This window comes from Hippoglossus hippoglossus, chromosome 21 (assembly GCF_009819705.1).
Source record: "Hippoglossus hippoglossus isolate fHipHip1 chromosome 21, fHipHip1.pri, whole genome shotgun sequence".
NCBI lineage: Eukaryota > Metazoa > Chordata > Actinopteri > Pleuronectiformes > Pleuronectidae > Hippoglossus > Hippoglossus hippoglossus.
The window spans coordinates 8,135,291-8,156,957 of NC_047171.1; the positions used below are offsets into that span (position 1 = coordinate 8,135,291).

At 41.8% G+C, this 21,667-nt stretch overlaps 1 protein-coding gene across 1 annotated transcript in view; it reads left to right on the forward strand.

The window, feature by feature from the left end:
• The window catches only part of asic4a (acid-sensing (proton-gated) ion channel family member 4a), a 77,795-nt gene extending 56,388 nt beyond the window's left edge, over nt 1–21,407 (forward strand). Inside the window, 10 exon segments of the mRNA XM_034574620.1 lie at nt 8,835–8,979; nt 9,355–9,482; nt 9,615–9,673; nt 9,675–9,769; nt 14,701–14,754; nt 17,507–17,660; nt 19,152–19,243; nt 19,397–19,476; nt 20,008–20,118; nt 20,925–21,407. Coding sequence (XP_034430511.1) covers nt 8,835–8,979; nt 9,355–9,482; nt 9,615–9,673; nt 9,675–9,769; nt 14,701–14,754; nt 17,507–17,660; nt 19,152–19,243; nt 19,397–19,476; nt 20,008–20,118; nt 20,925–21,050 — 1,044 coding nt within the window. The 3' untranslated portion in view covers nt 21,051–21,407.
• Nucleotides 21,408–21,667: the final 260 nt, after the last annotated feature.

A 21,667-nucleotide genomic window follows, 5' to 3' on the forward strand; every position in this document is an offset into this window, starting at 1 on the left:
AACAAAAAAATACAGAGATGGAAGAATATGTGCAATAAATACAGTATGAGTAACAGAATCTAAAAGAGCTCATTGTCCTTGCAAATCAAATGTTGAAGCAGCAGAGCATTTGTAAGTCTCTGACACAGAGGAATTCAGTAAATGTAAGTCATCTTCATCCCTTTTTCCAGCCAAGAAGTCGTCTTTAGAAACTAAAAGCCACGACCCCGGGCTCGATATGTAGACAAATCCAATAGTTACAGAGTCCAACATCTTCGGCGTAAAGTACAGTAGAATAAACTGTGTTGGTGTTTCTCCAGATTAGCAGCCAAGTGGAGATATTACAGAGGATTGAGTTGATTTTAGGTGGATCGTCTCAAGGCCGAACTCTAAGGAAGGCACAGTGGCTCTCCTGGTGTTTCAAGGTTTTCACGGAGAGTCCTGAAAAGCTGCCTCGAGACATGCTCTGATCTGCAGATAATGAGCCGATGTGAGAGTACAGCAGGAGATCCTCTGGAGGGTTCACCGTGAGCGAGTGGGTGGGTTTGTGATGTTTCTAACACGCGACCATACACGTAGGAGACACCGCCAAGATGTCAAGAGAGCGTTGGTGATGACGGCGTCGATGTGCTGTAAACAAAAACACGTGATCGCCGCAGCTGAGATCCTTCTGCCTGCTGCACCACCTCTGTGTGTGTTTCTGTGTGTTCGTGTCTGAAAACGACCAATGTCGCACACGTCTCACATCACACACCAGGGCTATTACCAATTGTCTTGAGGGGTTAAGTCTAAAAATCACAGGTTGACTCACTTAAACCAAGAGAGATGGATCATGGCAGCTGCAGTATTTCCCCCTCTGGAGCATAATTAACATGCCATGTTCTGTTTGGCTTTTTAGATCAAGAATTACTTGACCATTTTTGTTGGAGCCGGGCACAAGCTCCAGCTGCTGGAAATGAATCATCTCAATTACACGTAAAGACTGATTTGGGACCTGCCTCTCCACGGTGATCCAAATGAATTATCCCCATTATGACAGTAGTTTCTAATCACACTTATAAAACAGTGGCTTTATGGGCCCGTAGCCGTGCTGTTAGTGCACAGTGCGCTCAAAGGAAGCTTTCACATCTCAGTCCTGGATGGGGCGCACAGTTCTATTCATGTGTTGCTGCATTGTGCTGAAGAGTCTGTCCATTTTCAACCTCAACCTTTCTTTTTTTTTTTTTTTAAGAGCATCTCTCACTGCTCCATTAGCTGAGTACGCTCGGATGTGCGGGGAATAGCAGCATGAGAGGAGGAAAAAAAAAAAAAAGGGGAATACTAACATTTGAAGAGATAGAGGTTTGCTGAGTGCAGTGTTCTGACTTTGGTGCTCCACTTATTTTTGACGCTCCGTTGCAGGAAACCGGAAAGAGGGCAGCGGGGGGAGAGAGAGGAGATGAGTCAGAACTCCTACACTAATGACTGAAACAAGCCCTGCAGGTTTACATCCCAGATCATCGTTTTAATGTATGGTATTTAGCGGAATATAGGGGGACGCGTAAAACCATAACCCACACAACGGTCAGGACAATAAAACCTACCTCAGACTTTAATCCGGAAAATGGGGATGTAAAATGAATAGGTTATACTTTTTCTTATTATTAATCAGAGGGTCTGCGGGGAGCGCTCATTACTCACCCGGCATTCATTTACATGTCTTGTGACAGTTCGAGGAAATCACCCCTTATTTATTAAACATGTTATTCCAGCCGGCAGCGAGAGCGAGACAAACCGTGATGACACCCCGCTGATTACACAGTATTTACCTCACTTGAATGACTGTAATAAACTAACATGGAGATCTCGCCACTCAGTTGTGTAATGAAGGCTGGAATTCATATACAATAACTGTAATGTGTTGAATGGCACTCCAGAGTACGTGTCCCCGCCGCCGCCGCCGCCACCGCCACGTTTCTTCAGGGGCCGACATTGAGACGGCTGGGTTAATGGTGCAAAACTTGTGTGCCTCACATTCCAGTCTGCGTGTGTGGGGGCCTCCTCTGTTTAGTCAGACTGTTATTCGCTCATTATATCTAAAAGGAGAAGGGGGGGGGGGGTTAGGATGTTAGTCAGATTTGTATTTACTCCCTGCTGTCTGTATGCAGAGATTTCAAAGTGCTGACCGACGATAAAAGTAATCTGCTTGACATTTGATTGAGGATTATTTATGAATTATGCAGCTTAACTGTGATGCACGAGAAGATGAAAGATTTAGCAGTGACTTCTTATCACTCCGTGGCAGTTTCTCAGACACGACTGTGAGTTAACACATCGCCGTCATTCTTCTTGTCTAATCTCGAGCTAAACAATGCGCGGAACATCTGCGACCTCGCTTTTAGCCTTGTGCCTGACGTCTGAAGATTCCTGACGGTTTTTTAAGAGGGATGGGTTTTTTATGTAGTTTTTGTTTGAGGGGAAAACACAGGGAGGTATCACACGTCTAATACAATGCAGTGGCCCAATAAGACATCCTATCTTAAGCTGTTTTCAGAGCCCCGGAGAGTCGTGGAGATTCTCAGGTCAGACATCTGCAGGGCTTTAGGTGTGGGGGGGGTTCAGTGTGTGCAGGCAGGACGTAACGCATCAATTCCACTGTGAAGATCACGTGATTTTTGTTTACAGCAAATCAACACCAGGATCTCCTGCTGTGTTCTCACATGGGCTCATTTGGACGTCATGCACAGTTTTTACTGCGGGGCTGGCCAGAGAAACTCCTGATAATGTTCAGAGCTTCTGACTTGGAGATTTGTGTTCCCACATACAGCCCCTCCAGAGAATCTGGAGTTCAATGCGTGGCTAAAGCAGATAACTTTATTTTTCCCTTTTTTTTTTTCTTTTTTTTTTAAACTCCTTCCTCACATTCTTGTTCTTCGCTGCAGATAGGGAACCGAAGATAAAGACATCACATCGTATTTGTGTTTACCTTCTAATGCCCGTCGGCAGCAACGGTTATGACTGAGCCGAGGTGTCTCCTCGAGTCCTTTTCAAGTCCGCTATGTGGCTCTCCTTTCACCGTTATGTCTGTGTCTTGTCCTCCAGTGCAGGTCGGGCATAGAAATGATGACACTGTCCCAGAGGCATTATGTAAGATTTATATACTGTTGTGCCGTCGCTGATTTATTCATTTGTTTGGTTGTTCGTCGAGGACATTTCAGCATCAAAATACAGTCACCTGTCCGTACAGTGCAGATTAAGAGCAGACGAGATGAGGCTCCATGTTTCTCTTTGCTGTTTGACCATTTGAAAACATCGGCACATGTGTAAGGGAAGAGAAATGTGAACGAGGATCCTCTTAGCTGCGATGTGAATGTGCCTTTGTGGCGGAGAAGAAAGGAATGTTTTCTCTCATTCTCCCTCATGCTCACGGCTTGTGTTGAAACTAAATTATGGTCAATTTACTCTCCTGTGTATGTGCCATAAGTAGTTAGTGCCCTTTTTCCGAAAACAAGAAAAACACATCACTATATATTCTCCATCTTTTTTTAATGTTTAGGAAGTTGAAAAAATAAATAATGGTTGACAGAAAGATTATTTCTCTGATTGGCAGCCTTGTGTCACAAACCCTTGGTCCTTAGAAAACATCCAGAAATCTGAATATGTAAATATTCAGATTCGGGGGGGGGGTGGGTGTAAATGAAGCCATTAAATCAAGGAACGCTCCGTCTCACCCCTAAACCTGCGTGAGCCGGCCTTAATGGTTCTCAACTGCCAATCAGCGCTCCCGCATATTCTACCACCCTCCGCAAATGAATTCAAATCCTCGGTCGTCGTACTCTGAAAAGCTTCCCGATGACATGCAGGCTCTCTGGAAATGGATGTCCTCCGGAGAGGCACTCAAGTGATTCCTGCACGTTATTGAAAGGGAAAAGTGCCACGGGACTGTAAGGTCACAGTCATAAAGAGTTCACCTCACCAGGGCTTATGTATTACATGGTAACGTATTGGTTTCTTAATGCGTTTAGCATGGGGAGACAAAGAATGAGGAGAGGCACTTTGGAAAGAAAGACATAATTAAGTGACATTTAAGACAGTTAAGTTATGAATAGTAAGATACAATAACATAGATAAGGGTTTCATCTCTTATACTTTCACTGGAGAGTCGAGTCGAGATGAGCTAACTGTTTTTATGTCGCCCGGAGTCACAGATTTGTCACAGTGTGAACAGAAGACACCCTCTATTCTTCGACCCTTGATTTGAATGGGCAAACATATATTCAACAATAATTTTTAAAGGTTTTACGAGAACAAAAAACCTAAAGGAGAGAAACCATCTTCCAAGACAGATCCAGTAGATCATATATTAAATGTAAGTAGCAGACAGAAGTAGCACTCGCACCGGGAATGAAATAGAGACCCCTGTTCTTCCCTCTTTTGATCCTGTGTGTATCCTGTATGGTGCAATCTATTTATTCTCTAAAGTCGTGAGGGCAAAACCGATACTAACAAGGGAGAATTTCTGCTTCGCACCTTCCTTACACGATGCTCAACACCACCCGAGAGTCGCTCGCTTGTCAAGTTAAACTTTGAGACTTTGGAGGCAGGGACAGTGGCTGATGCTCCCCTCCTTCGATCGGTCACGTTAACCCTTCCAGTTCCCACGCTAAGGGCCCAGTCACACATACAAGAATGTGAAGCGAATATCGCGTGTCAAAGTTCACCAAAGTTGAACACCACCGTGAAGCCATGCTGCGATTCGCCTCGCCACAGAAAGCGAATGTGTTTATATCCTCCTGGCTCTCACAGATTGAACGGAAGGCGGCGGTTTGCCTCTGAAATATTTACGTGTGACCGGGCCCCAAACTCTGATCTTCTAACCTTCTTCCCCTTTTTGCAAGAATTGTAAACTTCTGTCGCTTGCAGAGTAGAAATGCTCCTTGGTGAGTAATAGTTTTGCTCTCGCGCTGGTGTGGTTTCTCTACGTGTGCATATTTTGAGACTAATGAACGCCATCATCCTGTCAAGTGCCCATCGTGTACAGTGCACACAGCAGACTGCACATGGCAGCCTCATTACACTTTATCCAGGGAGGGAGAAACCAACCGCTTATCTTATTCTGAAATATTGTCCCTCTCTGCAGCTGCATCAGCGAAGGTGTTGGAACCACATTTCAACATGGGGCGCCTCTGTCAGACTGACCTGAACCTGACACTTGCTCCTCAGTGTTCACCAGCTCTACTCACTAATTGTGCCAGGTAGCATACACTGGGGGTTCGGAGGGGTTTGATGGCAGGGTAACGAAATGGTCCAAACAATAGTCCTGTTTCAAAGACAACTTTTCAACATGTCACAGTAGAAAAGCTTCAGTGTTAATAATCAAATTATTTATGGTATAAATGGTTAAAGGATTGTATTTCTACAGCGCTTATCTTGTCTTTAACCGCCATTCAAAGAGCTTTACACTACGAGTCATATTCATGCACATATTCACACATACATGATGATCATAGCTCTAAGGCCTATTGTATAATAGATACACTATTACCACATTAATCATCATTGATCATCACCATTGACAATCAATTAGGCTAATTGATGCATAGCGGGCACTATTCCTGAGGTTTGGAAGCTTCGGGGGTTAGTTTCTTCTCCCAGTTAGAAATTTAGCCTTGACTTGAAACTTGTAATAACAGAAATAAAATATGTCATATTCTCGAACATACTGTGTAATACCGTGCTCTGTGTGTTGTGAGGTGCAGTAAATGAGAGGGTTTCAGTCAAAATGTTTGTGCTCTGGCAGAATCATGCCGAACTGGAGCACATGTTTTGATCTCTTTTTTCATTACCATCTGAAAATCTCTCACACGTTGTGTCGCACATTGTCGAGCTCAATATGACAACAAAGCCAACAATGCTGCAGTAAGTGCAACAATAAGAAGCACTTGTGTGCAACTTGAAATACTCTGAGGGCTACAATACCTCCTTTCATTTGGTTGGTAACTACCACGCTGCTGCGTCTCAGCTTGTCAACAGCGGTGCCAAGTCCCCACTTGGGAATTTCCTGCGTCAGTCCCGTTACCTTCGCTAAATTCGGTGCAAGATGTAACAAAGGAGAAAACGCTCCATCTATCACATTGCAGATGCAGGAAGTGAGAGTGCGTGTGGAAGCTGAGAAATAAACCAGGGGAGGCTCTGCCAACAGGCATTTCCTGCGTGAGATGATGGGAAAACTTCCCAGAGCTCTCCGGGGACATTATTTGTGAGAGTTGCCAACGTCCTCCAGAGCCCCAAAGTTTTAGAGCGTATAACCCGTGCACTTGGTCGAGGTGTTTTGAGCGTTTCTAAAGTGAAATCCTCTTTTGCCTCTGTTGCCTGCTCCATCAGATAAAGTCTGCCTGCCGAGGCTTAAGTGTGTCAATGAACAGGGAGGGGAGGATCAATGATAAGTGCAGCTTACCTTCTCAACTGCTCCGCACCAGCCAAATAGAGATTAAACCATTTCAAACCTAATAGCACATGTCAGTCAAAAGTCACCCCCCACCCCCACCCCCTCACTCTCTCCCCTCTGCACTCTATCTATAATTGTCGAACTCCGCAGGCTGGAAAGATGCTGCAATTTACCTAAAAAAAACAACAATCAGAACAAACCGAACAAATTTTCAACATGAAGCCCCCTTTGTAGCACATCAGAGCCCGAGCTGAGATCTCTAATTGTATCGGCTGCTTCTCTGAATCCTCCGCACTTTGAAGGGTACTGTATGTAATGCGTTCAAAAAAACTCACCCCAGATCAAAGACGCTGACGTCTGTTATTACGTTGAATGCAGCTGCCTGTCTAAACAGCAGCTTTGTAAATGCTGGTCCATTTCTTGCTCTAATCACTGTTGTGGACAATGCAAAATCACTCACTGTGATCCAGGGAATTACTCGACTGAAACCCACAGCCGGCGCTTTGATTTGTTGTTCAGCGGCCTCAGATGCGAATACACCCTGTGGTCTGTAAATGAGAGCTTGTGTTGTTCAACCAGTGTCCCTTATTTAGACATCACAGTGCTCATTAGGTGGATCAAGCTGATATCAAAGACAGAACACAGACGGACGTCGGTGTTGTGGAGAAGCGGGGACTGTCACTGTGGCTCTTTAATGATACATCTGCCGTCTTCTCAGCTTCTTTGTTGTTTCACTGTCCATTTCTCCAGCGCTGCGTCCATGTGACTTCCTCTTTAATACCATCATCACCGCCCTCTTTTATTTGATGTTTGGACATTTTTTCATGCAGGTACACAGTAGTTGTTCAGGGGATCTGTTTGGCAAAACACTTGGACTAACTTGGATGGAGGTTTGCTGTTGTGTAAACAGCCTAAACTCTGTATCTGAATCCCCACAAGCTAATGTGTGTAAGTATGGTCCTTGGCAGTAACATTACAGTAACAGCTACTGTGGGCGCTAAGCTATTTAGCTCCACATGCTGCTCACTGCAACTATATTTCAGAAGATAGATTTGAAATGCTTCAACATGGTGAGAAATCCAAAATTAAAGGTTCAGTGTGTAGAATTTAGTGACATCTAGTGGGGAAGTTGCATGTTGCAGCTGAATACCCCCTAACCTCACCCTCCCCTTCCAAACATGAAAGAGAACCTGTGGTAGCCTTCAAATATTTCCAGTCTGGGCTACTGTAAAAAACATGGCGGCCTCCGTAGAGACGACCTGCTTCCGATGTAAATATAAAGTATTTAGATACAAAGGGCTCATTCTAGGGTAAAGAAAACAACAATTTGTACAATTTAGAATAAACACACTAATGAAAACATCACTAGGATTATTTTAGATTCAATGTTTGCCAATAGATCCCTTTCACCTAAATCTTACACACTGATCTGCAATGCCTGATTACTATCGCTAAGCTCTGATTGGACCATTCCTGGTCAACTCTATGAGGAAGTTTAGCGAGCTGCACCAAACCACACAAACACATAGATATCAGGTCCTTTTTTTATCAAGTTCTATTAATTTTTCCCTTAGTAATTGGTGAAAATGTAAAAACAAAATGCCCCTTTCTCGCAATGTTAAAGAAAGTTATTAAAACAGTTCCTGTATTTGCCTCTTTGTCCAGATCTGTGCCAACATTTAATTGGTTCTTTCTTGGCTATGTCCCATCCTTCCACAAGTTTTGTGGAAATCCCTTCATTAGTTTTTGCATAATCCTGCTACTAACAAATAAACCAATAAACAAGCCAAAGACGGGTAGAAACATAACCTACTTGGAGGAGGTAACTAACATCAGCAGAATTGTGTTTTTTTGGGTGTAAAGACTTCAATTACCTTGGCGGATCCCAGGTTGTGCCTTTAAAACACAGAGGAGGAAACAAATAAACGACTTGTGGGATGGATATTTTCTGCAGTGCAGAAGTTTAGACGAGAGACGGTAAACAAAGAGATGATGTGTCACCCGCAGAGACGGCTCCCTCCGATAGGTGGTAATGTGATAACTCATTTAAAAAGCCTCTCTTCCTCTTATTGTCTTTTGTTTTCTTTGAAGGAAGATTAAAGAGTCTCTTGTGCTATTTGATATTTCAGCGTGTCGGTGGTACTATTGAGCAGCATTGTGCAGGGTTCATGCGGTGGGCGCTGGGAATTCATTCAAATGCAGCTTATCAAAGTCCGTGAGGGGACTGAGCCAGCAGACTGCATCCGGAGGTGTTGTGGGAATAATGTTCTGCAACTAGCACAGACTCGGTTTGTTTATTCATCTGTTTTTTTTGTTCCATATCTCTGCCTTCATTTCAATGCACCGCCAGCACAAGCCTGTGTCATTCGGCAAGTGGACTTTGTCATGTTTATGGTGATTGTCCTGATTTGAATCTCTACTCTTTCAGGTTTACACCAGATATGGGAAATGCTACACTTTTAATGGCAACAAAACCACATCCAGGAAAACCAAGCAGGGCGGAATGGGAAATGGTCTGGAGATCATGCTGGATATACAGCAGGATGAGTATCTGCCCATCTGGAGAGAGACAAGTAAGCCTCAAAACTATTTGTCCATTGTAATCCTATCCTACGCTACGGCAGAGATACCTCCACTGGGGTTTGAATGAAAAAATAACCTGCCTCTATTTCTCTGGGACACGCACTGTAAATAATGCAGTTTTTGATTGCATCCCTGACACCTGAAAATTGTGATTTGTAAAAGGAAATTCCTGAACAAAATATACCACCGCAGACACTGCTTGTCACATAAAATTATTCCCTGCTGGCTTATTTTTCAAACCTGACTGAAATATGGTTCGCAGTTAACATCAAACTGAGTCCAGGCTGTCAGATGAGGCAGCAATCTGAAATTCCCTTGTACTCTCACCTTATGCAACGCTCCTGTGCTCTTGTTTCATCCCGAAGATGAGACGTCCCTGGAGGCCGGCATACGAGTTCAGATCCACAGTCAAGACGAGCCTCCCTACATCCACCAGCTGGGCTTCGGCGTCTCTCCGGGCTTCCAGACCTTTGTTTCATGTCAGGAGCAGAGGGTAGGTCTTCTTCATCAAATGCACACCTGCCTCCCTGTCTCCCTTCCCCCACCAGCAGATTACTGCTCTTCCTGAAAACCGTTCACCCCTGATGGTTGAGGCCGGGGGTCTAATAAATCTCTGTGTGCTTAGCTGACCTACCTGCCCCAGCCCTGGGGGAACTGCCGCTCCACCAGCAAGGAGAAGTTTCCCAGGATACGACACGTACAGCATCAGCGCCTGTGTTTGCTCTGCGAGGACCAACGAGGTCCTGCGAGTCTGCAACTGCAGAATGGTGCACATGCCTGGTAAGATCATCCCCCACCTACTCTGAGCCCCAGAATATTTGAATTTGTGCACATGAATTACAAATGCACTCAATTTAGTATATAATCATGTAGTACTAGTATTAGTTGTATCCATGCTCTCAAATTATGTCTTGTTACTATAACAACTGGAAAAACAGGGAAGCACTAGAACGACACTCAGGAGAGAACATATCTCCACCCAGGCCGGAAAAAATCCGTCACACGATCCTGAGTTCGTCTCTAATTATGCATTCGTACCAAAATGTAATGTTTTCTTGTCAGGCCTGTGCCCCGTCCCTGTAACCAGTTCGATGGAAAACGGTTGAGTAATTATTGCGTAAACCTGCTAATAAAGAATAAAGAATGGCACCCAGAGAGTGCATATCTCCCCAAGGCCCAGCAGTCCCCTTATTAAAACCACATTTAAATTCACTACATCCAGATATATTTTATTTGGGGATCTGCACCAAATTCAAGATTCATGAATTATTCTCAGGAAAATCAACAAAAAATGTTAAAAAAAAAGCACCCAATGTCAACAACGTTTAATGATGTGAAAAGAAATTGTGCATCCACTCAAACTGAATACAGGGTCATGGCCCGACCCTCCAAAGTTTGGAGTAGTTTTTGCATCATCTTGCAAACAAACACACACGCAGATGAAAACTTGGTGGATGTAATAATAAACGTAGGAACACAGATCCTGTGGCAACCTTAAGGTCATGAAATAGCATTTTCACTGCGACAAATCTTATATTTGGAGATTTAACAAATTCTCCATCAGTCAGTGGCTTCCTGGTTTTCCCTGTTTTAACAGTGTGTGGTCTTGTGTTATTGAAAAAGCAGCTGGCCCACTATTTGCATGATATTACCCACTGAGCAGATCAAGTTGGCCCACTTGAAAAATTCCTACACAGATATAATTTGTGCTGCCACATGGCTGACCCCGGTGCTTGATATCTGCAGTGGGATGTTCCTCAGCAGTGCTGCCAGCGACACATCAAACTCTAATCAAAATTAGTTAGGTTATTTTTTTATTTTTTTTGGCTTATTTATCTCAGCAGTTTGTGAATTACTCTGTTGTGGTATTCATGTGGCAGAAAGCAATCAGAGTCTAATCTATGTTTAAATAATCAGGTTTGATTTCATCTTTAGGGAAATGGAAACATAAATTGGCCCAGTTTAGTATAAGGAATTAGTGACAGTATTTGATATTAAAATATAACTGCATGAATGGGTGAGTGGATTCCTCTTTCACTTTGAACACAGACTGAAATAAATGCAGAAAATTTGCTATAACATGAAAAACATAAAATTATTGAAGAAGTGACGTATGTTTGAATATATATATTACTATATATATGTATATTACTGAAATATGATTCAACCATTTATTCAATCATGATAATTGGCATCGTAGAAAGCCAACACACGCGTCATTTTTAATCCTGCAGTTGTCTCTGTTTAGCTTGTTTGTAAAGTGAGTCTGGCAACACAAAGTTAGATGTCTGGACACGGTGTGTCATCATGGCCAGAGTACATGAAGTCAGAGAGTTTTGAATCACTGAATTCACGCTGTTTGACTGACGTGTCTAACGAGTCGCCATGTTTAGAGACGTAGCGTTTGAAGTGAAGCATGAAACCTACAATGAACGCATGACTCACTCCCATTTCCATATTTACACAGTGCACCGGACATTTGCGGCTCTATTTAGCACAGCTAGAAATAAGAAGATAAATGGAAAACACACTGTCAAATGTTTGATCGAAGGTAGTTTTGATATTGTTGAGTTTTAACAAAGGAAAATCTCTTTACAAGGCATTACCATATATATATACACACACAAGTGTGTGTGTGTGTGTGTGTGTGTTTGTGTGATGTGTGTGTGTGTGTGTGTGTGTGTGTGTGTGTGTGTGTTGTGTGTGTGTGGGTGTGTGTGTGTGTGTGTGTGTGTGTGTGTGTATTTTTATACTCATATTGTATACCATAACTGCCTATATGCTTCTAAGAGTCTTTATATGCATTTGTATACGTGCACAAGTACAGTTTACATCGTTCAATCATCCTGCACCACTGCACTTTACTCAAATACATTTCTTTACTCAATATATTTCCATCTGAAGTGAAAGGTGTATCTAATGTACATAATCTCTTCCCTTTTTTATTCTATTTTATACTTTCACGTGTTCTCTTGTCTACCTCATTCTGCTGCTGTAATTAGTTCTTCTCCTGTCATGTGATCAGTGAAGTTTAACTTGACGTGACTTAACTTAATGTATCGTCTGATGTGTGTCACATTCGTGCAAACCCAGCCTCCCAACATTATACATCGGATCCAAGTCAGTAAGAACATTTTTCAAACGTATGAGACAGTTTAAAAAAAGGACAGTAAAGGGGGAAACTTTGGAATGAATAGATAGTGAGGATGTTCAAGGAGCAGAGGTGTTTATGGGGCGGCAGAACCACTTTACCTCCCAAGATGATGTATTACATCAGATAAGATATTTATTATATCAGATATATTAAACGCTGAAGCTTTTCCAGGCCATTTGCCCATTGTAGCTTTAGGAGAGGTCCTCGGTCATGTAGCCGGGCGCTCGCATTCGTTGACTGCAATTATCAGCAGTGAATACATTTACTGTTGCATATAAGTGCACTGAAATTCCTTCAGTGGGTTCCAGGGAGCAATTGCTTCTAAAGCTCGCCCAGGGAGCACGAGGCCGAACCGAGAATTGAAAATCTTTTCACAGCCTCGATGTGACAACACAGTGTCAATGGAAAATCAAAAGACCAATGCCTTATACAATTTACAGTACAGATCTTCTTTCTCCTCTGTGGAGCGGTGTTAGATCGCTGCTACAGATTTGTGTTACTCAGATTTATACATTAATAACGTTTGTTTTTTGAGGCGACAGCTCAAATGTTTGTAATTCGTTTTTTCCGTTTCTGTATTGCACTCACTTACATAATCCAGCAGCTGTTTACAGTCGACTCGACATGGCAGCAGATTCTCATTAACGTGCATGAGCGTGAAACCACACAGTCGGCTGCTTCTCGTTTTTCAGCCTGTTTGACTTCTGTCGTTGTCTTTTCATAGCTTTGTTGTGTGTTTGTTTTCTTGCCATTTACAACAACTGAACCAAGTTATGTTGTTCTCAGGTCACAGTTACCTTCGCCAAGGAGGTTATGTTTCACCCCTGTCCGTTTGCTGGCTGGTTATTTTTTGTCAACAGGATTAGCATCCAATCAATCAAATTAAATTTGTAGAGCCTATATTCACAAATCACAATGTGCCTCATAATGTTTAATGTGGTGCTACATCCTCTACTACCAAAAAATACCCCCAAAAATACCTTTTAACATTTCTGATTGATGGATTTATTTACTAATTTATTTATTTATTTAAGGATTATGCAAAATAACGTTCACGTATATTTATATCATATTATATTATACAAACAAAGGGGCAGATCCAGGATTTTTTTATTAGGGTCTTTAACATTGCACGATTTTTGAAATTTTCACCAATTTCCCAGGTAATGATACATATTTAATATTTAACTTTGTTGAAACTCTCCCGATAGACATCGATAGGGTCATCTGTAAAAAATAAGATGTCTGTCGCCCTCGCAAGACTGTAATAATAAAACCTGTCTGTCACTAACTGACCTACCTGCCTGTGCAAGTGAGTCACGGAAAAAGTCGGCTTCTAGCTGTTGTTAGTCAGGGCACATTCATTTGTTTTGGGGGTGTAGCTTTGAGGAGAGGACCAAGGAGAGGGGGTGGGTTTGTATTGGTTGCATATTTACGGAATAGCCTGCTCTTGCTAGCTTTTCCAGGATTACCAACCCGAGCTTTAAGGGAACTGTTAGGCCTTGGCGGAGGTATGTGCTCTACTGGGTGCTATTCTTTTGTTTTTCTTTCATTCGTTTGTTATTACCTCCTTCTTGAAGATGATGTTTTCAGAGACATGTTTATACACATGTTATTGTTTGTTAACTGGGTATCACATAATCAAAATTTACTAAAATGTAAGTTCAGACCAAGGAGCAAGCCGTCACAGTTGGAAGTGGGGTTCACCAGCATGTGGCCGATAATAAAATAATAAAACATTTGATGCTTTCGCACATAACTCCTGCACTCTGAGTCATAGAAGCAAAACTGTGTTTCCCCCGATTTTTCAGTTCCAGATAAATATTTTAGTGTTCCACCCTATTTCTATATTTGGATGACCACCCAAAAAAACACTATTAAGTTGTTCTTGCTCTTGATATGTAGACAGCATACACAGACACTCCACTGCTTCGGCCTCCACACTCAAAATATAAAAGAAATATCTCTTCTTCTTTTTGTTCACTCAGTAATGTTTCACGATAATTTATTTAGCTTTAAAGCAATGCATTTTTACTTTTTAAGAAAATGTCTAAGCACAAAAATTATAGAGAAAGACAAAATGAGTGTAAAAGTGCTGAAAGACTCATGAGATATTATTTCTCTGAGTATTAATTAACGTTTCTTAGTGACGGGGACGGAGTCGTCCACAAAACATTAACTCACGGACATTTCACACACAGACAAACACACCTCTGCCAATTAATAGTGCTTCTGATGAATACCTGCCATTAATGGTGAGTCCAATACGTGTGTCTGCAATAAAGTGACTCATTGATTGGTTTTTAAAGACTTTCTAAATATGCCTCGCGGGTGGAGCCACCATGCTCCATTTCTCAGTGCAATCAAGGACAGACGTCCAAGATGGTCCAGTCTCTCTGCATGGAAGTCGTCCTCTGCTTGTGTCTGCCTTCATTTGGAGATGAATGATAAGCTGCAGAATGTTGTTCACAGCCGCGGCTCCTCATCGCAGCAGACACGGGTCACTGATCATTTTGTTTCTGATTGATCAGACTCATTTTCTGTTCTCCCTCCCCAGGAACCGCAGATATCTGCCCGCCCAGTAAAATCTACTGTGTTGACAAAGCACTCGGTAAGAAACAATCTCCCTTCATTTCTTTTCTCATTACAATAGATAGGAAATGGAAACACAATCAGTAAAAATGATAAGGATTTTTTTTTCTTCTGTCATACAAATACCTGCAGGTAGACGAGATATTTTGAAATGACTTTTCCTCAGTGTCATTTAGTCACTTTCATGCGTGATGGCTGTGCCGCCACTATTGTTGAACTGTTCATAATTAACCGACGCTCCATCGCTGCAGATCTGCTCCCCCCCCCCCCCCCCCCCCCCCCCCCCCTCTCCACCCTCAGCCCTTTGACTCCAGCCTCACTCCGCTCCACCTCATCCTGAATGAACCAAGGGGCCTTAGTTTCAAAGGCATTACAGTCGCAGTAAAAAGGGACATTTTTATGGGGATGGCAGACATATAAGTACAATTATCATCTCTCGGCCAAATAAGCCAGAAATTTAATTATGCCGCTCTTTGCTGAATTCAGACCCCATTTAGAATATGGCTGAGTGAAATCTTAGATATATCTTACAAGAAAGAGTGGCTCGCATTCATGTTCTGATTCATTACTGAATCAAATAATGTGGATAAATTCCCCTTCAATGAAAGGTAATAGATTAAAATATCATTTATATATTTATATTCTTCTTACATCAGACTGAGCACGAATAGGTGTCATCGTGCTCATGCGTACAAATAATCTTATGGTTCGAGTTATAAAAAACATAAATCATCAAATTATAATTACTTGCTTACACTGCCTGTTTGTTGTTTGGGCTGAATGCATTGAGAATTTGAAAAGAGAGATATAAAAAAAAATCTATTTACCCTCCTGTGTACATAGTGTTGCTTTAGAATAAGGATTATGAATGAATTTCCTACTGTGTAAGCAGTTCATGTCTGCATGGTAATTGGTTGAAAGCTAAGTTTGCCGAGCCCTCAGCATCACTTTACTGCACTTCATTGTTTATCCTCGGAGCAAATGCTGTAATTAAATTACTGTTACTACAGTTACTGCCCAATAAAGACTGACATTACCTGACATTTTGTGAAACATATTGTCCATGAAATGATTTTGTAAACTAATTCATTCTTTATGAACTATAATTAATTTGTTACATCACAATTATCAATACACTTCACTGCTAGTCATTTCCTGGCCATGGAATTACATTTAAAGTGCTGTCGAGTGTAGGATTTAAGTGGATCTATTGGCAGAAGTGGAAAATAATACTCATGATTACTATGTTATTTGTGTGTAATCACCCACCATTAAGAATGATTGTGCTTTTGTTACCTTAGAATGAGCTCCTCTCTACATAAGCACCAAGTCCACCATGTTGCACTGTCTTCTTTCAACACTAGAATAATGTACAAACCCAGCATTGGCTCTATAGAGGCCGTTTGGCTTTCCTGTGTTACCTGAATAACCCCTGAAGATTCTCCAGCATCCCTCTAACGTCCTTCGGGGGCCATACAAAATAATTGAACGCATATATTGTACTAATCGCTCTGATGCAATGGCTGCAAGCTCCTGAAAACTCTCACCAAATGCCTGAAGGAGTTTTGCAAACTCACAAGCATATTCTATTACTCTTTCAGAGTAAGAAAATACACAGTGGTGCTACCATTACAGTGGCACCTCTCTTCAATATACAATTCAGCAGTGATGCCAGACACAAAAAATGACTAGTTGTGTTTTCTAAGTTATTTTTCCTGCAGAATTATTCAGTGTTTTCTTCTCAATATCTTGAAAAAGAATCCTGCAACGTTCTTTGAGCCAACTGGATCAGTCACTTGTTAGTTGCAATCTGCAACCTCACCACAAGATGTCATTAGATCCTATACACTGAATCTTTATTGATGCTGAGGGCGGACACAAAATATTCTCTATCTGCTTCTCTTACTGAACATAGCCTCCTCATTTTATCCTTCATAAAAAAGAACAATACAAACTGTACTGTACTTATTTGTACTCTAACATTATATATACCCTACGTACTGTTGCCATGGTAACTCTTAGTCTAATTTACTTCATGCATATATTTAGTTAGTGGATTAAGCTGTTGACCGGCTTGGCCTCATGTTAAAAATCACACCTACAACCAATTAGAAACATTTGCACAGAAATATTGTTTGTGATCAGGGTATGAACTATATTAACTTTAAAGCTATATTTTATAAATATACATAAACTTTACAATGGTTCAAATGATAGTGTGATTTGAAAAAAGTATAATATAGAGACAAACAGATAATTATCACCTGACCGCACTGACCCACTGCTTCAGATGTAAGCATCTTTTAGCCAACTGTTTTGGTTTAATAGATGACAACATAATTATTTCGGTTCAAGCTTCTCTGCTGCAAGCACCAAACGCCACATTGACAAAGTTAGCAACTACCCGATTCTTTTTGTTCCTGAAAAGGGGGTGGAGACCAAAACAGAGCTCAAAAGACGAATAGCTGATCAGAAAAATGACTCCAAATGAATGCTGATGCTGCTCAGTATCTGCGGGATGAGTAAACATTTACTAACAACCATAAAAACTGAGATAACATGTACAGAGTTTACAGCTTGTTCTGCTGCCCCCAGGGAGCTATAAACCTTCCCCACTCCTGTCAGACACTCATTCTCCACATATTTTTCTTCGATGAAGATGGTTGTTTTTTTCTATAGACTCTGTGGTAGGTTTCTCGTGACTACAACATATCAGCACTGAAACTGACCCATTTAATATCTGTAAAATCACTTTTTCCATTGTGCTGCAGCACAGCAACAGAAGAACACCGGGGAAAGCTGTCCATGCGAGACGCCCTGTAATCTTACCCGCTACGGTAAAGAGCTCTCCATGGTTAAAATCCCCAGCAAGGGCTCGGCTCGCTATCTCTCCAGGAAATACGACAAGACGGAGGACTACATCAGGTACAACAGGGAACCGCCAACACGACTAAACTCACTTATGAGCAGTGGTGTTCAATAAAAAGGCTCATAAACTATGACCTCCAGTCTGTGATCACAAACAAACAAAACCATAAATATAAACAACAATCAATCACACAAGCATCAAGCGTTTATATTTAGTTCGGTAATAGGAAGCTGATTGTCAGACACCAGAATATACGGTTTAATTTTTTTCATTTAATCTTAAAATGGTAAATACTGATTTTCTCCTCTTTTTGTCTGATTTTCAAGAGATTTGGTGGGGGGGGGGGTTATGGACCTAGGACAAAGGGACAGGACCAGAAGTTTTTAGTGCTTTCTCCAACATTTGAATAAAAAATTTAAAACTACTAATTTTAGGTGATTTTAGTGCCACCATTGGGACAGAGCTCCTGCTTTCGAGGGCCTTCAAAACTGTGTGTTTGTACATTTTACATAAAATGGGGATGATGAATAAATAAAATCCAACACAACGATAACATAATTTTCACTGAGTGATTCCTAATCTTTTAGCTGACCCTGCTACCTTCCTAGTTCCAATATCACAGAAAAAAAATTATATTTAAAAAAAGTCATGGTCTCATACCCCAATTGTTGAATGAATACTAAAATGGTCCAAAGAGGATGCACCTTTTCAGTTTTGTACACCCCTGTAAACCAAAATACTCTCCTGACACAATATAATAATAATAGTTAGATTTGCAGATTTGGGACTAAACTGTAGTGTCCTCCGTAAGGACAAACCACTACTAATGTAACATAACACAATCATCAAAATGTTTAGCGTGTAAGTTTATTCTTGACCTTTAAAGTAGTAGGATGTTATAATCGTAACCCTATGTCTGCTCACTTTATTTTGTGGGGCTTATTCAGCATCTGCCCTGACTCTGCACTAGCAAGTGAACACCAGCTGATGACAGCTATGAAATGCAGCTAAGATTATATTAATTTGGTTCTAAGGTGTAATGAACATCATAACTCCCCCCACTTGCAGGGCTTTAACTTTTTATCCGTTCTTCAATACATCTTACGAAGCGTTTGCTCATATTTTGGTTCAATGAATTCAGTGCACTAACAATGTGCTTATACTCTAATTCCTGTCTGCGCCTAATCATCGGGGGTACGTGCTATAACGCAAAGACTCCTAAACCAAAGAGCTGATGATGCTTCTCACACTTAATATTGCCAGACTTTCTAAATCCAAAGAGATCAGAGTCGGGGGAAGTGACGGAGCACGCTGTCAGTGCTTCTTTCTGCTCGTCTCAGTTTAAACCCTGAAACACCTCATTATCTCACGGTCGCTGGTTGGGTCTGTGCAAAGCGCTGTCGGCCTGACAATCCCATCATTGCAATTTACAGCGAGCATAAAGATGACTTGGTGTGGTATTTCTTTTTCCAAAATAATGTGTTAGATTTGTAGAAAATGTTTTTTTTTGTTTTCTGCTCCATTCACTCTCCACTTGTTTTTTCCAGAGACAACTTCCTGGTCTTGGACATCTTCTTTGAAGCGCTGAACTATGAAACAATTGAGCAGAAGAAAGCCTACGATGTTGCAGGTTTATTAGGTAAGATTCCTGTTTGACAGTTTCCTGAATATCAGGTAGACTCGCTGGTGCAGAAAGGTGTTGTTATTATAGCAGCGGCACTCACTTTCCGTCGCAATTAGCAGGCAAACAATGTGTCCATTGTGCTTTTCCTTAAGTACTCTTTCTTTCCAGGTGACATCGGGGGACAGATGGGCTTATTCATCGGAGCCAGCATCCTGACAATCTTAGAAATCCTGGATTATATATATGAGGTACTGTCCCCACACGACAGCCGGTCACAATATGAATTCAGACCCACAGTCGCTGATGATTAATAATAATTAGCAGCTATTGTCCTGCACAGTCGCTATTTACAAAACACATTAGTGCTCCATCATTTATTCAAGTTTTCCTCAATATCGACTTTGTTTGTTTTTTGTGTAAATGTTAATCGCTGAGCGTGTTCGTGTGCGTGTCAGTGTTCTCTCCAGATGTAATCCTCAGAATGTTACCACTTATTATACATGTGAGAAGTTTCATTTGATTTCCAGGCAGGAGAAGCTAATATCCGCTCACTCAGGTGTGTGTTGAGGACACATGCCACTAACTCCTGCCTCAGCTGATTCCTCTTAAAGCCTGCTGCCTGCTGACTGCCTCACATGTATGAATAAAGCCCAGTCAAAGGTGGTGGTGGTGGTGGGGGGGGGTGACTTTAATGCAGATTTCCTAGTGAATAAACTTCTAACTCTGCTGCGTCCCTTATCTCCCTCCCTCGTCTCTGCTCTTCCTCCGGGGGAATCCAGGGGATCAAGCAGCGGCTACGGCGTCTGCTGCGGCCGCCGAAAGAGGAGAAGAAGAGCAAGCCGCAGACCAGCACTGTAGCAACAGTGGGCCTGGAGGAAATGAAAGCAAAGGTGCAGCACGTGCATATTGTACCACGACAAATGATTGCTTTGTTTTCATGCCTCAACTTTCCCTGCGTCACTGTAGCTGCTGTGGCTGCATAAAAAAATGATGAGGAGAAAAAAAATCCAGTGAAAAGCTAATTAATGTTTTTCCACTCCTGAAATAATGAAGAGTGTAATGCTCCTAATTAATCTCCCCTGGAGCTCGCAGTTGTCTTACACAACTTTATCTCCGATGCTTATTTCGTATTATTAGATTTCATGTCTCACATCTAACCACAGCTCCATAGAACAAAACAGGGTTTTTCATTTTTAATCAAGTCCGCCAGAGGCACTAAAAAGGCAATCTGTTTATTACCATTCAATTATTACAGCCCTGATTCAGTTAAGCTTTAAGACTTTGGCTCAGATCAAATTTCACTGTTCAGTTTAGTAGTCGCCACACAATTAGCTCAGAATACGAGCAGAGAAAAACCCAGTATCATTTCAAAAATGTGTTAGCAATGAAAATGAAAATGACAAATTAATTCTGTTAAGATTCAGATAGGACAGAATTACCCTCTCTGTTAATGTAAAATACACAGTAATATATCTGTGTGTGTGTGTGTGTGTGTGTGTGTGTGTGTGTGTGTGTGTGTGTGTGTGTGCGTGTGTGTGTGCGCGTGCGTGTGTGTGTGTGCGCGTGCGTGCGTATAACCCTATAACCCATGGAGAGAGAGAATAGAAGTCTACGTCCCAAAATGTTGAGATATGGTTATTTTAAAACACAAAAAGTTTTCTTCTCTAAAAGTCGACTGTCTACCTCCCTCCAGCAGGAACCTCATGACGTGACTCGGACTCACCCAGAGGGGGCGTACGCCAACACGATTCTCCCCAATCACCACCTCCCTCACCACCATCACACTGGGCACCACGGCGTGTTTGAGGACTTCGCTTGCTAGAGCCCAACCATCGTTTCCAGTCCTGGTGACAACAAAAGATATGAGCTGCCTGTGAGATTCATCACAGAGCCTCGGCGTCTTCGCCATTCCTTTGCTGTCACCAGTGAAGAGCTACAGCCAAAGTCAGACAGCTGAGCTGTGCTGCTAACAAACCACTTGTATGTGCAGTATGTAGGCACAAAATGGACACAGCTTTTTTTCTGTCCTCTCTTTCTTTCTCTCCTTCTCTCTCCCTCCCCCTCTCTGGATGGGACCCCTCTCAGCATTGTCCTGCTTCACGTAAGAAGTCCAGGCGATTTGTGATTTCAGGACCAGTTTTCGGTACATGATCACTTCAAGGGAACAAGCGGAGGACTGCATGTCACCTTGATCCAGTTTATAATCAAAAAAAAAAGGGAAATATGATTTATTTATTCAGCTAACGTCTGAATCCCTCCGTCATCTCTTCTTAAACTATTCCTCCTCTTTCTTGGATTAGAAAACACACTGTATCATACCGATTCATCTCACATTATAAATTATGTAATTATTTAAAGAGAAACTATTATCTATATGTTCTATATTGTATACGAGATGGGAATACTTGAGTAAGCAAATCTTCTTCGTGTTAAATCCAT